Source organism: Bos indicus, chromosome 22, assembly GCF_029378745.1.
Source record: "Bos indicus isolate NIAB-ARS_2022 breed Sahiwal x Tharparkar chromosome 22, NIAB-ARS_B.indTharparkar_mat_pri_1.0, whole genome shotgun sequence".
In the NCBI taxonomy this organism is placed as follows: Eukaryota; Metazoa; Chordata; class Mammalia; order Artiodactyla; family Bovidae; genus Bos; species Bos indicus.
Window position 1 is genome coordinate 57,551,181 of NC_091781.1, and position 13,432 is coordinate 57,564,612.

At 48.0% G+C, this 13,432-nt stretch overlaps 2 protein-coding genes across 7 annotated transcripts in view; both read right to left on the minus strand.

Moving 5' to 3' along the window:
- C22H3orf20 (chromosome 22 C3orf20 homolog) overlaps positions 1-8,741 on the minus strand; it is a 58,481-nt gene extending 49,740 nt beyond the window's left edge. For 3 of the 6 annotated variants that reach the window (XM_070776960.1, XM_070776959.1, XM_070776955.1), the window contains exons 1-4: positions 8,550-8,741; positions 2,165-2,221; positions 1,313-1,963; positions 280-420 (exon numbers count right to left, since the gene is read on the minus strand). In XM_070776960.1, coding sequence (XP_070633061.1) covers positions 280-420; positions 1,313-1,784 — 613 coding nt within the window. In that variant the 5' untranslated portion in view covers positions 1,785-1,963; positions 2,165-2,221; positions 8,550-8,741. The remainder of the gene's footprint in view (positions 1-279; positions 421-1,312; positions 1,964-2,164; positions 2,222-8,549) is intronic. The other 3 variants (XM_070776958.1, XM_070776957.1, XM_070776956.1) reach the window with 3 other exon arrangements.
- CCDC174 (coiled-coil domain containing 174) overlaps positions 3,115-13,432 on the minus strand; it is a 30,562-nt gene continuing 20,244 nt past the window's right edge. Inside the window, exons 11-12 of the mRNA XM_019984980.2 lie at positions 10,093-12,772; positions 3,115-8,612 (exon numbers count right to left, since the gene is read on the minus strand). Coding sequence (XP_019840539.2) covers positions 12,474-12,772 — 299 coding nt within the window. The 3' untranslated portion in view covers positions 3,115-8,612; positions 10,093-12,473. The remainder of the gene's footprint in view (positions 8,613-10,092; positions 12,773-13,432) is intronic.

The following is a 13,432-nucleotide window of genomic DNA, read 5'->3' on the forward strand; positions in this document are numbered from 1 at the left end:
GCGTGTAAGAAGCAGGGCTCTAGGGAACGCCTCAGCAGAGAAACTGCTGGGCGGTAAGATGCTAGAGCACCTCCCCCCTCGCAGACACCACCACCCTGCTCTCCACGGGAACTGCAGCAACACGCACGCTCAGCTGCAGCATGTGAGAATCCCCGCTGCTTCGCATCCACCTCAAGTCTTGGAAACGTCAAACACTTCAGCTGGGGACTTGGCCTTTCCACTGCGCTCCTGTTGGTATTGTCTGACCTTTCACCTAAGAGCTGAAACTCAGGTACCCACCTTTCCCCGTCTGTCCCGCACTCCCAGAATTTCTCCCGATGGTGCCAATCAGGAAGTCAAAAGCCATCTCTTTGGCATTGAGGTGCAGAAGCTGGCTGGCCTCCACGAAGCGCTTTGTAATGTCCAAGGGGTTGGCACCTACTAAGAAAGTCATCAAAGGCAACTACTCACTCTTCTCCAGGGTGGGGAAAGTGCTTCTAGAAAGTGCTTCCCTAAGTGGCCCTGGAAGTAAGGGGGAGTGAAGATCCATTCCCAGGGTGAGGAGGTGTGAGGGGGCTCCCAATGAGAGGGCCTTGAGCTCCGAAGGTCTCCAGGTGGCCCCTAGCTCTCTGCCCTCTTCCCTTCTCTCCCCCCACCCACAGGCCTGGAGACTGATGCTTTTGTTACGGTTGTTCAGTTGCTAAGTAGTGTCTGACTCTTTGCCGCTCCATGGACTGCAGCATGCCAGGCTTCCCCGTCCTTCACTGTCTCCCGGAGTTTGCTCAAACTCATGTCCATTGAGTTGGTGATGCTATCTAAGCTGATGTCACTGGTATTAAAAATAATAGAACCTAGAAGGCTTCATCAGTGATGAGTTCCCAGGTCCCTGATAGTGGGATGAGAGACCCTTATCGTGGACAGACCCCGGTTCTCAAGACTCTCCTGGTTCTGGCTACCAACCAGCCCTCCCAATTCGCCCCCTCCTCCTGGGTGCTGCCTCTGTCTACCACTGCATCATTTCCACAAACTGGGCCCTTCAATACCTCAGACCTCACACTATGCTCACCGTCAACCTCTCAACCTGGGCTTGGCAAATCTGGAGGGATGGAAGGACAATGTGGGGAATGGAGCGGGAGGGGGATGGATGATTCCTGGGGGTGGTCTCAGGAAGTAGTTGAGTTGCAAAGCAGACCCTTGGCTGCCATTTCTCCACAGCATGTCCTTGTAGACCTGTCTGGGGAGGGTATGGTGGACACACACAGCTGCCCAGGCCAGACCCTCTGGGCCCAGAAAAATGAGCCACGCTTCACAAAGCCAGCCTTGGCCAACTTACCAGACACAGACTCCAGCATGGCCTTCATCTTCAGGCTGAGAAGCTCGGTCAGCAGGTGGATGGACTGCCGCTGGAACCTGTGCAGGATCTCCTGGCTGGACTGCCTGCGGCGGCCGTGGGTGGGAGAGTGCGTGAATTTGGCCAGCCCGGTGGAAGCGGGCAGCATCGGCAGTGGGAGCGCTGGTGGGGGCGGCTTCTTCTGGACAGGGGTCTGCACGGGGGCTGATTCCATAAGCACCACGGGCGGGGCGCCAATGCTGATCTCCAGGCCCAAGATGTCAGAGGGGGTAGGGATCATGGGGTCGGTGATCAGCTCCTCCCAGGTGAACTCAAAGATGTTTCTGATGCCCTTGGGTACAGAAACGCCTGCGTTCCGGCAGCTGATGAGCAGCCTGGAGATGTGGGCCAGCAGCTTGGGGGCAGTGGCGGTGTACTGCAGGTACAGTTCTCGGTTACTCTTGATCTCGTTCATGGCACTTGAGCACGCATGCTGCTAGGTGATGCTGTCCATTCTAGACAAGAGGGACCTTCGGCTGTAAGCAGCTAGACAGCCTGAGGGCTGAATGACAGCCTACGTTCTCGCCTAAGGTCAGGTCTCGGGACAGACGGATGTGCTGAAACGGCCCTTACAGGTCATCGAGCCGGTGCATCCTATGTGGGAGGGTAGACGTATCACCGGTCACTCTCCCTGGCAAAGGGATGCCACCCCACCCTGCTTCCCTTTCCCGGGGACGCGTCAGAGACCAACTTAGTGAGTCACGAGGGGAAGGGCCTGGGGAGAAGCAAATTCCCCACGTGGACCCTGGGCTAGAGGAAGGGAAAGGAAGGGTAAGAGAAAAGGTTCCGGGGCACCTCTAGGAGTCAGAGATCTGAGGATGGAAGTTCTTCTTTTGGTCTCTCAATAAAAACCTGCAAAAATAAAAAATGTTTCATTGGTCCCTGCTGGGGGAAGGTGACGTGGAAACTCCCAGCTGCGAAGCGAGGATGCGCCTGGATTCAACCTGTACCTCCAAGGGCAGAGGGGAGAGAGCGAGGAGGATGAGCTTTTTAATCCTACTGAAGCCTTCTCATCATCAGTTCTGCCACCGTGCCTCCCAACATGCACTCCCCACCGCGTCCACGCCCTCATCTCCTGCCAGACAGATGCACCCTTCCACTCCTCACTCTGTGTCCTCTGGAGCCAGCCTGAAGTTGCCGTTCCAGAACCACACCCCTGGTGCAAGCCCTCAGTGTTCACAGTACGCTGCCCTGGTTTGATAAGGCTATTATCACTCCCGTTTCACCAATGGAGGAACTGGAGGCTTATGGAGACAGAGCTCTCGGTCGGGAGTTGTCTGTCTGCAGACTCTTGGCATAGAGACCTTTCCAAACATGACTCCCCCACAGCCTTCCAGCTGCCTGCCCATCCGTCAGCAAGAAAATCTCCAAGGAACAAGGGTGCCATAGAGCAAACCCTTCTGACATTCTGCTGGTCTGCAGATAAAGTGGCTTTCTACATCTATTTGCTGACCCTCTGGCAGCTCCATTCCTCAGCTTCGGAGACTCAGAAAAATAGGTTCGTTTTTGAACTGATAAGTCTACAAGACAAAGAGACCACTCAGAATTGTGGTCATCTGGGCAACCAGCCAGAGGGATCTGACCCTAGCAGGCAGGGCAGATCTGTTTTAAAGCCAGGACTCAAAGGAAGAGAAGATGAATACAATCTGTGAAATGTTCACTGGTTTGAGGAACCTCATCCCACCCCCTACCAGTTCCTTTCTTGTGACATTAATTTGGAAGACATGCCTCACAAACAGATGAACTCTGGCTTTTAAAAGTTTTATTGAGATACAATTCACATACCATACAATTCACTTTTTAAAGTGCACAGTGGTTTTTAGTATAGGCGCAGTTGTGCAACAATCACCACTAATTTTAGAACATTTCATCACCCCCAAAAGAAACCCATTAGCACTCACTCCATTCATTCCTCCTCCCCGCAGGCAACCACTAATGTGCTGCCTGTGTCTACATATCTGCCCGTTCCGGACATTTCACATGGATGGAATCATACACTACGCGGTCTTTTGTTAACTTGCTCCTTTCATTTACAATCACGTTTCTGAGGTTGATCCATGTTATGGAAGTGTCAGTCCTTCAACTCATGTACCTCATTATATGGAGAGACGACAATCTGTTGATCCATTCAGTGTTTGACGACACTTTCGTTGTTCCCACTTCTGGCTGTTACGAACACTGCTCCTGTGAACACTCAGGTACAAATTATTGTGCAGATGGAGACTTTCACTCTCTTGGGTTGGGAGCCAGGAATGGAACTGCTGGGTCATATGGTAACTCAATGTTTAACATTTTCAGGAACTATCAGGCTGCTTTCCAAAGTGGCTGCACCATTCTACAGTTCTTTTTGCAAAACTGGTATTGTATGAGGGTTTCAATTTCTCCATGTCCTTGTCAACACTTGTTATTATATTGTTTTGATTCCACCAACATCCTAGAGGGTATGAAGTGCTATCTTATTGTGGTTTTCATTTGTACATCCCTAGATAGCAGACTGGTTCCAAATAGGAAAAGGAGGACATCAAGGCTGTATATTGTCACCCTGCTTATTTAACTTATATGCAGAGTATATCATGAGAAACACTGGACTGGAGGAAGCCCAAGCTGGAATCAAGATTGCCGGGAGAAATATCAATAACCTCAGATATGCACATGACACCACCCTTATGGCAGAAAGCGAAGAGGAACTAAAAAGCCTCTTGATGAAAGTGAGAGAGAGTGAAAAAGTTGGCTTAAAGCTCAACATTTAGAAAACTAAGATCATGGCATCTGGTCCCATCACTTCATGGGAAATAGATGGGAAACAGTGCAAACAGTGTCAGACTTTATTTTTTGGGGCTCCAAAATCATTGCAGATGGTGACTGCAGCCATAAAATTAAAAGACACTTACTCCTTGGAAGGAAAGTTATGACCAACCTAGATAGCATATTCAAAAGCAAAGACATTACTTTGGCAACAAAGGTCCATCTAGTCAAGGCTATAGTTTTTCCAGTGGTCATGTATGGATGTGAGAGTTGGACTGTGAAGAAGGCTGAGCGCCGAAGAATTGATGCTTTTGAACTGTGGTGTTGGAGAAGACTCTTGAGAGTCCCTTGGACTGCAAGGAGATCCAACCAGTCCATTCTAAAGGAGATCAGCCCTGGGATTTCTTTGGAAGGAATGATGCTAAAGCTGAAACTCCAGTACTTTGGCCACCTCATGCAAAGAGTTGACTCATTGGAAAAGACTCTGATGCTGGGAGGGATTGGGGGCAGGAGGAGAAGGGAATGACAGAGGACGAGATGGCTGGATGGCATCACTGACTCGATGGATGTGAGTCTGAGTGAACTCCGGGAGTTGGTGATGGACAGGGAGGCCTGGCGTGCTGCAGTTCATGGGGTCGCAAAGAGTCGGACACAACTGAGCGACTGAACTGAACTGTAGTGACTAATAATGCTGAGCATCTTTTTGTGTGTTTATTGGCCACTTCTGTATCTTCTTTGGGGAAAAGCCTTTTCAGATTGAAAAAATTTTTTTTTAAGAAATGTCATTTTAAATTAAACGCACAGATAACTTCCATTTGTTACCATATATTTCTGTCTTCAGAATTCAGCTGGAGGGGACCACATGACTCCACTCTGGCCTGTGAAAGGCATGTGGAGCTGCTGGGTAGGACTCCTGCTGACATCATGGCGCCCCCACACCAGCGCTTAACCACCTGCCTCCAAACCTGTCTCACAATGAACCCCTGATCTCTTTAAGCCCCTTTACTCAGATCTCTATTCCTGCAGCCAAATGTGACTCCTGCCAGCCAGCCAGCTGTGCGGGAACAGCATCACTCCCTCCTTCCCACGTATCTTATTTTCACTATCACTTGTTCATTTTTCCATCACTGAGACATGGGCCTTGCCCTCAACATGCATCAGGCAGAACAGACTTGCAAAATCTGTATCATCAGGGTCACACAGCCAAAAAAAAAAAAAAAAAAAAAGACAAAGGCCATGAAAACCCAAAGACAAAAGTCTAAAGGAAGCTGCACTGAAGGTTGTCATAGAAGACGAGCAAGAAGCCACCAGGCAGATAGAGAAGAGAAGGCATTCTTGGTAAAGAAGAGTATGTACAAAGAACAGAGACATTTAAAGCATGGAGGGTTCAGGGAACCACAAAACACCTCAGGATGGTTGGGGCTTGGGTCTCTTCGGGGATGCAGCAGACAAAGCTGAAAAAATATCTAGAATCAGATCTTGAAGGGCCTTATATGCCATGCCAAAGAATTTGCATGTTATGTCATCATCCTTAGGACAAGTACTCAGATATGTTGTCTTTGACTGCTAGCTGCATCCCATGTGGTCTCTGCAAACCATGGCAGGCACCATGTCTTCCTCCCCTTTTACAGTCTCCATGACTCTCAGTAAGACACCAAGTGAGCTGCCACACGACAGAAGGTGAAAAACATTTATGGCATCAAAGTCCAACGGACAGCCTAAGAGACCCACATAGACAGCTGTACACAAAGCTGCAATGACTGACTCCCACAAAGAAATGAAAACAGCATGGAAGAAGTTTATAACGGATACGAAAAAAGACCATCTTCATTCCAGCATCTTCGAAGTTTTGCTGCCCGTCTCCTCTGTCCCAGGCCAGGGGGAGTACAGAGATGAGGGGCACACACATGGCAAATCAGAGTGCTCTCTGCCAGGTAGAAGGGAACCCGGAAAAGGCAGTGTCACCAGGTAGCTAACAGCTCGGTCCCGATGACCTCAAACCTAAACCTGTGGACTCTAGACCCTGCTTCCCAAGACAACGAGGATTAAATGAGGTCGCATGTGTTAAGGGTTGGCACAATGTCCAGCCAAGTGCTCAGTGAATGTTAAGTAGAAAAAGACGATTATTTGAAGCGGTTGAAGGCTGTATGATGGAAATGACAGAAACTGGTCCACAAGTTGAAGCTGACTAGTGAGCAAGGACAGGAAGAGCACTCCAAGTGATGGGAACAGCCCTGGTCCAGGCTGGAGGCTCTAATAACCTGGCAAGTTTGGGGAACAACATGTAACTCAAGGATGCCACAGGTTATCAGCAGGGTTGGGGGTGGGCAGCAGCCTGCTGAGAGGAGCTGGTATAAACTGCTGAATGTGGACTTCATCGTGCATGCGATGGGAAACCACGGAAGGACTGCAAGCAGAAGTGGCATCTGTACAGAGGGCACTCCCCCCAGGGGGGGCCGGCAGTGTGCTGGGGAGGAATGAGACACGTAACTGCAGTGGGATCGGCCAAGGAGGAGAGCTGTACCCACTGCACCCCGACTTCTGCATGAAAAAGCAACTCCCAGCCCCTGCACCTCAAAGAGTACCCCAGAAGGCACAGACCCAGCAAACTCCCAGGGGTATACCATGGAGTAGCAGAACAAGGATGAAAAGTGGGAAAGTCCTGAACAGGCTCTGGGGAAACCAAGGGCACCCGACCAAGAAGGCAGCTGAGGGGGAAGTTCAGGCATGGATATGAAAAGAGAGAAAAGGGCTTATTTCCCTCTTGTTAAGAATACATTTTGGCGTAGAAGTTGTATCCAGCTGTATATTTAAAGTCAAAACTAAACTCAGCCCCCTCAGGTGACCTGGTCCCGGCTTTCTTTGCTCTTTTGTCTAGTTTCTGCCTCTCTTTAGTTTTAACCAGAACACTTTTGATAAGGATGGTGAGCAGTCCAGATGTAACCATGTGACCACCATCAGTGAGTAAATGCAGCTTCAGGCTGGGACAGGCAAGAGGAAAGAGGCACAAGTGGAAACAGGAACATTAACAGACACTGTCCTCTCCATTCAATATATAAAGAACATTCTGGTCAGATGTATGAACTCTCTAGCAGCTGAGAGGAAGAGGGGCTGAGCTATGGAGAGAAGTGGATGTGAGAGGAAGCAGAGTGGGGCCACATGCATATGCTCAAGCTTAACCACCTGGAGCCCAGCAAGGTTTACTTGTGAGACTAGAACCTTGCACCACTTGTCATCAAATGGAGTTCACTTGAAACTCTATCCCCCACCAGTGGTATCTACTGGGGCACCAAAGGGCCCTTGAAGATGAGTCTCCCAGAAAGACTCATCCAGAGACATAAAAATGATCTACCCTTTGACCCCGTGATTTCAATTGTGAAATGCCCAAAACAACAGTTTTAAAAGGAGGGACGGCAGCTGTATACATGTAGTTAAGCCAAACAAAAAGATGCCTATAGCCACTTCATTCCTCACAGCGAAATACTGCAGACAGCCAACAACTGAGGAAGCGTTTAATGACAACATGGGTCCATTTGAACCATTAGCCAGCAAAAAATAACTGAGTTCAGTTCTGAGAAATAATGTTAAAAACACACATATATGGATGGTAGGCCTACATGATAACACATCCCATAAAGACATATGCTGATCATAATGGGAAGCAGAGACACAAAGTCTTTCTGTCTGAAGATAAAGATGACACTTCAGGAAAGAAAACATTAAACAAGGGTCCTGTGAAGACGGCAGCATGTTCTCAGATGGGCTTGTGACCTAGGAGACCCGGAGGGAGCAGGGCCCACTTGTGTGTTTCCTGGTTTCCATAATGACCCTGAACAACTGGGACTGTCTGTGAGAGAAGAATGGTGTGGGGAGTGAGGGGTCAGGAGCTAGGCCCGTATTCAAGCTCAGGGAATATGACTGGATAGAAACAGAACACGTCATACCCCAGAAAAAAAGAGTTACAATCAAGCAAAACCACCACTGAGCAGGTGAGCTTAAGATTGGAGACAGCGTGGCAGTTAGAAACGTAGTGGGGAAGATGCTGTTGAAACGGACGGTAGAAAAAAATATTTGTGGACACTCCTTTCACTGGAGAGATGGATACTTACTGGGCACAGTTACACAAACACCGGAGATCTACTGAGAAACAGTAACAGAAGATCAACACCAGGTCTGGGTGACAGGTTTTCACTAAACAGCCTGCTTCATCTGACTGTCCTGGTTTCCCGGTCTTCCTAGACAAGAAGCTACACCACCCCATCGTTCTCCCCACTCTGCCCACACACTTGCTCTGTGTGTGTTAAGCTAACGTCCAGACCCACAGCAGCAAACACCTCAGCACCAACCAGCCAGCGGGGCAGGTGCCGGGACCAGGGGAGTTCCGTTCCCTCTCAAGGTTTTCAGCAGGTTAACCGAGTCACTGGTCACCACTTACCTTAGCCATGTAGTTTCTTACAGGAACTGCTTGACATATAACTGACTTAGTTCAATTTACTGGCTGAAAAGAAATTAAACACATATGGTGTGGCTGCTCTGTGTTGTATTAACTGTAAAGACCAGTACCCTCGCCCATTCCAGATTCTAAATTCTACTGCCTCATCTGTATGTCACAACAAGGTCAGCTGAGAGCCATCTCCCAGGCTGCACTATGGCTTTAAGAGGAAATAAATTATCCCACAAGTCTTTGGCAAATGCACAGCTAAACGTAGCAGGAATCTCATGTATATGGATTTAAAGTTTCTCCTTTGGGACTTTTGCAAGCAAACAAAAGGATTTATTTAGCCAATTCAAACGAACTGTATTAAAACACACAAAGGCCTGGAGAAAAGATTACAATGAAAACAAATAATTCAAAGCAATTTCTAATCCAAGACATTTAGCTTAGCTCCACAACGCCATGAACGAGGTGTGGTCATGCTTTCCGACCGGAGATTTCAGCATTGGTGGCTCCCAAGTCAAACACAGCCAAAGGAGTAGCGTGAGTGCTTAATGAACGGCTGGGAGATCTGTTTGCCGATCACTTAGTTACTAACAGATTTATATACAGTTAAACCACAAAACATGTAAAAACAGATCAGAGTTGTGCTGTGCATTCACTAGCACTAGACATGTGTCTTTTGAGCATGTGAAGTGTGGTACAGTATGACCAAGGAACTATATTTTAAGTTTATGAAATTTAAAGCTTGATAACCATTTTGTTACTGGCCAACTCTTAAATGTTTTTAAGTGTGTTTGGACCAACTTAGGTACGTGAATCTTTTTCAAAAGTATATTTTGTGAAATCCAAATAGAGATTAAGTATTCCTGATGAAAACTGAGCATCTGAATCAAGATGTGCTAGACGGGGACACACAATGGGTTTTGAAGACTTGGTGTGAAAAGAAACGCAAAACGCCCCATTGAACTTTCTGTATATTGATGGAATGATGAGATATTTTGGATATTCTGGGTTCAATCGAGTTGACTCTGAACCACCTGGGTTTGACCTGGGAGGGCCTACGTGTGTGGCCCATTCACTACCCCCGAGCATCACATGCTCCACAGCTGGCTGAACGGACGGGTATGAACTGCACGCACAGAGGGCGGACTGTGGAGCTCGAGCGGCTACAGACTCTGGTGGATCCCCCGCAGACACAGAGGGATGGTTTTGTACCACAGAAAGAATTCGCTTTTTAAATGTGGCTCCTAGAAACCAAACTGACACACAGGGCTCACACCTCATTTCTACTGGGCAATGCTGCTTCAGAGCATGGGTCTGCCGTCTAAGAATTCCAGCGCCATCTGCTGGACACACTCCTGTGTGACAGGCCCAAGAGAACCAGTAAAACTGAATTGTGTTAACGCTCAAGGACTCTGGGTCTGAAATGGAACGCGATGTCAAAAACTAGGCACAAGACACTCAACTAGTTTGAATGCTGTGAAAGGGGAATTCGAACGAGGCTTATACGTTTTTAAATCCTAGAGAAAATCCAACTTACAGTTATTAGCTGACAGTGAGCATGAGCCAATGTGCACGGACTGGTCTGCTTTCCACCGTGGGTGCCCTGGGTAAGGACAAGAGGTTATTTGGGTGCCCTTCCCATGACCACTGTCTCCCATAAAAGTGAAACTGTCACCTGCTCAGTCGTCTCTTTGTGACCCCATGGACTGTACCCCGCCAGGCTCCTCTGTCCATGGAATTCCCCAGGCAAGAGTACTGCAGTGGGTTACCATGCCCTCCTCCAGGGGATCTTCCTGACCCAGGGATCAAACCCACGTCTCCTGCATTGCAGGCGGACTCTTTCCTGTCAGAGCCACCAGGGAAGCCCGCTGCCTCCCGTACTGTGGGCTTCCTGCTGCCCGACCTGTCTTGCCACCCTTCTCTACAGCCTGCCTCTCCAGGCCCTCTGCTCTCCCTATGTGCACCACCTTCCGCACCTCCCTCTGCCTCATACACGCTCTTCCCAGCTCCCTCATATTTGCCTAGAATTTACCTTCTTCTGTTTTCTTCTATTTTCCCTTATGACCCTAGGATACCTAACAATTCTGTTTTTCCTTTTAGTACTCCAATTTCTGTCTCCTCTCCATTTGTCCTACAAGCTGTTTCAGCTGGTTTTACAGAAATGCTGAAGTCTTTGGTCCACCTTGAGGTGCTTTTGTACATGGCGTGAGTTAAGTGTCCAAGTCCATTCTTTTGGAAGTGGAGAGTCAACTGTCTCAGAATCATGTTGAGATCTATTCTTTCCCTACTGGATGGTCCTGGCACCACTGTCAAAATTCAAGGGACCACAGATGTATGGGGTTTATTTCTGGACTCTCAATCCTGTCTCATTGTTTATTAATACATCAGAACCACAGTTTCAATCCTGGTAGCTTTGTAGTAAGTCTTGAAATAAAGAAGTAAGTCCCCCAACTTTGTCCTTCTTCGAAATTGTTTTAGATATTCTGGGTCTCTTGTAATTCCATACAAATTTTAGGATGAGTTTGACAATTTCTGCAAAAAAGGAAGCTTGGTCAGTTGGTTTTCATGAATTGTTTTTGCTAGATATATTTGCCTGACAAAATGACCTTTTGTAGGTCTTGCAACTCTGCCCTTGATCTGGACTTCGGAGGTTAAGTCTGTAAGAACTTGGGACTTTAATACTGCTCAATACTGGGGTAAACACAGAGAGCAGAGGATGCTGGAGAAAGCAGGAGTCTGGAACACCACCTACACCATCTGCCACTGGGATACCGCATGACGAGTCACCGACCCTGTGCTCCAGCTTGCACTCATTGTAATGAGAACGGGGCCCTCGCAGCAATACTGCCGTGCTGTGGAGCGGAGGCCACGGGCTCCTGCGGGCCCTTGGAAGATCTGCCCCAGTGCTTCTTACAGGACTCACTGGCGAGGAAGGAAGCTGTAACAGCCCGGTGGGCCTGGTGGCCAACTTCTACTTGTCTGCAGCTGTGAAGAGGACACTGGGAGAGCACACAGACGTACCCAGGCACAGGAGGTCCTTCTGGAGCACTGCTAACCCACCTGTTGTTAGCAAAGACAAAGGGATCTAGCAGCCCCTCACTCCAGCCCAAGTCCATCCTACTCAGGCTGGGATGAGTCGGCTCTCAAGTGAGGTGAGGGCCTAGATCCGCAGCACCAGAAGAGCAGGCGGAGCTGAAAAACTGACTCTGATGGCTAAGATGCATCTCGCTCACTGACGAGGCCCAGCAGCCTCCACGTGTGCCCGTCACTCAATAAATGCTTACTGAATGCCTACTCTGCAAGTGACATGAACATCTACTTTTCTGGACTACAAAGTCCTCCCTGGTCTTCCTGATCATTTCAAATGATACCCTAAATTCTCCACCAGTGTCAGGGTCCTCCTGGAGACCAGATCACTTCGTGCCCCAATGTCCCCTTCTGTGCTACCATTTGGCAGGCTGAAATTCTTCCTAACAGATGCTCCATCAACTGACTTGGAAGCTGAATGCTTGGAACAAAGACATCTGCCAGCCAGCACTGGCAAAAGGAAAGAAATGGAGCCTTTAAATTTGAGTAAGTCATCGGAGTGGGCATGAGAGACAGGATTACAAATTCCTTGGGATTACAGATTCCTCAGTATCAAATATTATAGAATATGTCTACTCTATCTCAGCTCACATGTAAATCCAGATGAACTGGTGTCTCCATACCGATTAGAATGAAATGAACAGCTAAGTGGCCAGAGTTCCCACAGTACCATTCACTTTCTTCCCTACTCTCAAATCCTGCCTGAAGTCTGGGTCTTCAGGGAAAGGACAGGAAAAGAAAGTTCCAATTCAGTCCCTAAAGTTATTTTCTCCACTGTGGGAGAGGAAGGCACCATTAACAGTACAGACCCAAGTTATAGTGTTTTTAACTTCATGTTACTTGTTTATAATATGATATCATATCATCCAGAGTTTCAAAAGTGACCATCGGCGCTTGTGGCGGGCTGCTGGGGGCAGGAGCAGATGATGTCTGTGACGCGCAGGGGTCATGGCTCTGGTCAGAGTGCTGCCCTGGGTCCCTCTGTGCAGGGGCAGGTCGGCTCCATGCCTGGCTGCTCAGAGACTCAGTTCTCTTTTGGTCCACAAAGTAATACGATGGTGGCGCAAACTCAGGGTCTCTCTCAGCCCGGAGATCTGACTGCCTCTTCGACCAGTACCCAAAGGAAAAGTCTAGTAAAAATAAAGTGTTATTAGAACTGATTATTGAGTCATTTGAATGTTTTTAGTTCTTAATTATCATATGTATTTCTTAAAAGCCACCTTAAATTCTCTGGAAAACTAAACTACAAGGTACACGCAATGCCTACAAAAGCACATGGAAGGAAGCAGGCTAAGAAACAGAGAGTGAACAGTGCCACACAGAGAAAAGCTCAAGGAAGGCTCTGTGGAGAAAGAAGCTTGGCAGGTTCTGGAGACAATGCCAAAAAAGCACTAAAACAGAAATAACTAAGTGTTTAAATCATTTGCTTGACACGTTATAGGTACTTCATAGCAAAACACAAGTTTTGTCCTCTACTGAGTTTTAGAAGACACAAAAGGCACTGTGCAGAGCTATCTGTCTCTAACCGCGGCACAAACCAAAGCCACGCACCATCCGCATCTTTCACTTGAGTCATGGATCTCACAGGCTTCAACACTTTAAGCGAATGTACCACTGAAATGATTGTTTTCAAAATGGCATAAACCAAAGTCTTTCCCCAAAGAGAGGCCACTGCAGGTACCACGGTGTCTTTACAGAAAAAAACTTAAAGAAAAATTTGCATAAACCAGTGGAACCATGTGTGAATTCAAGTTAATACACTTGGACGCAGATTGTTTTCAAGCGAGCAC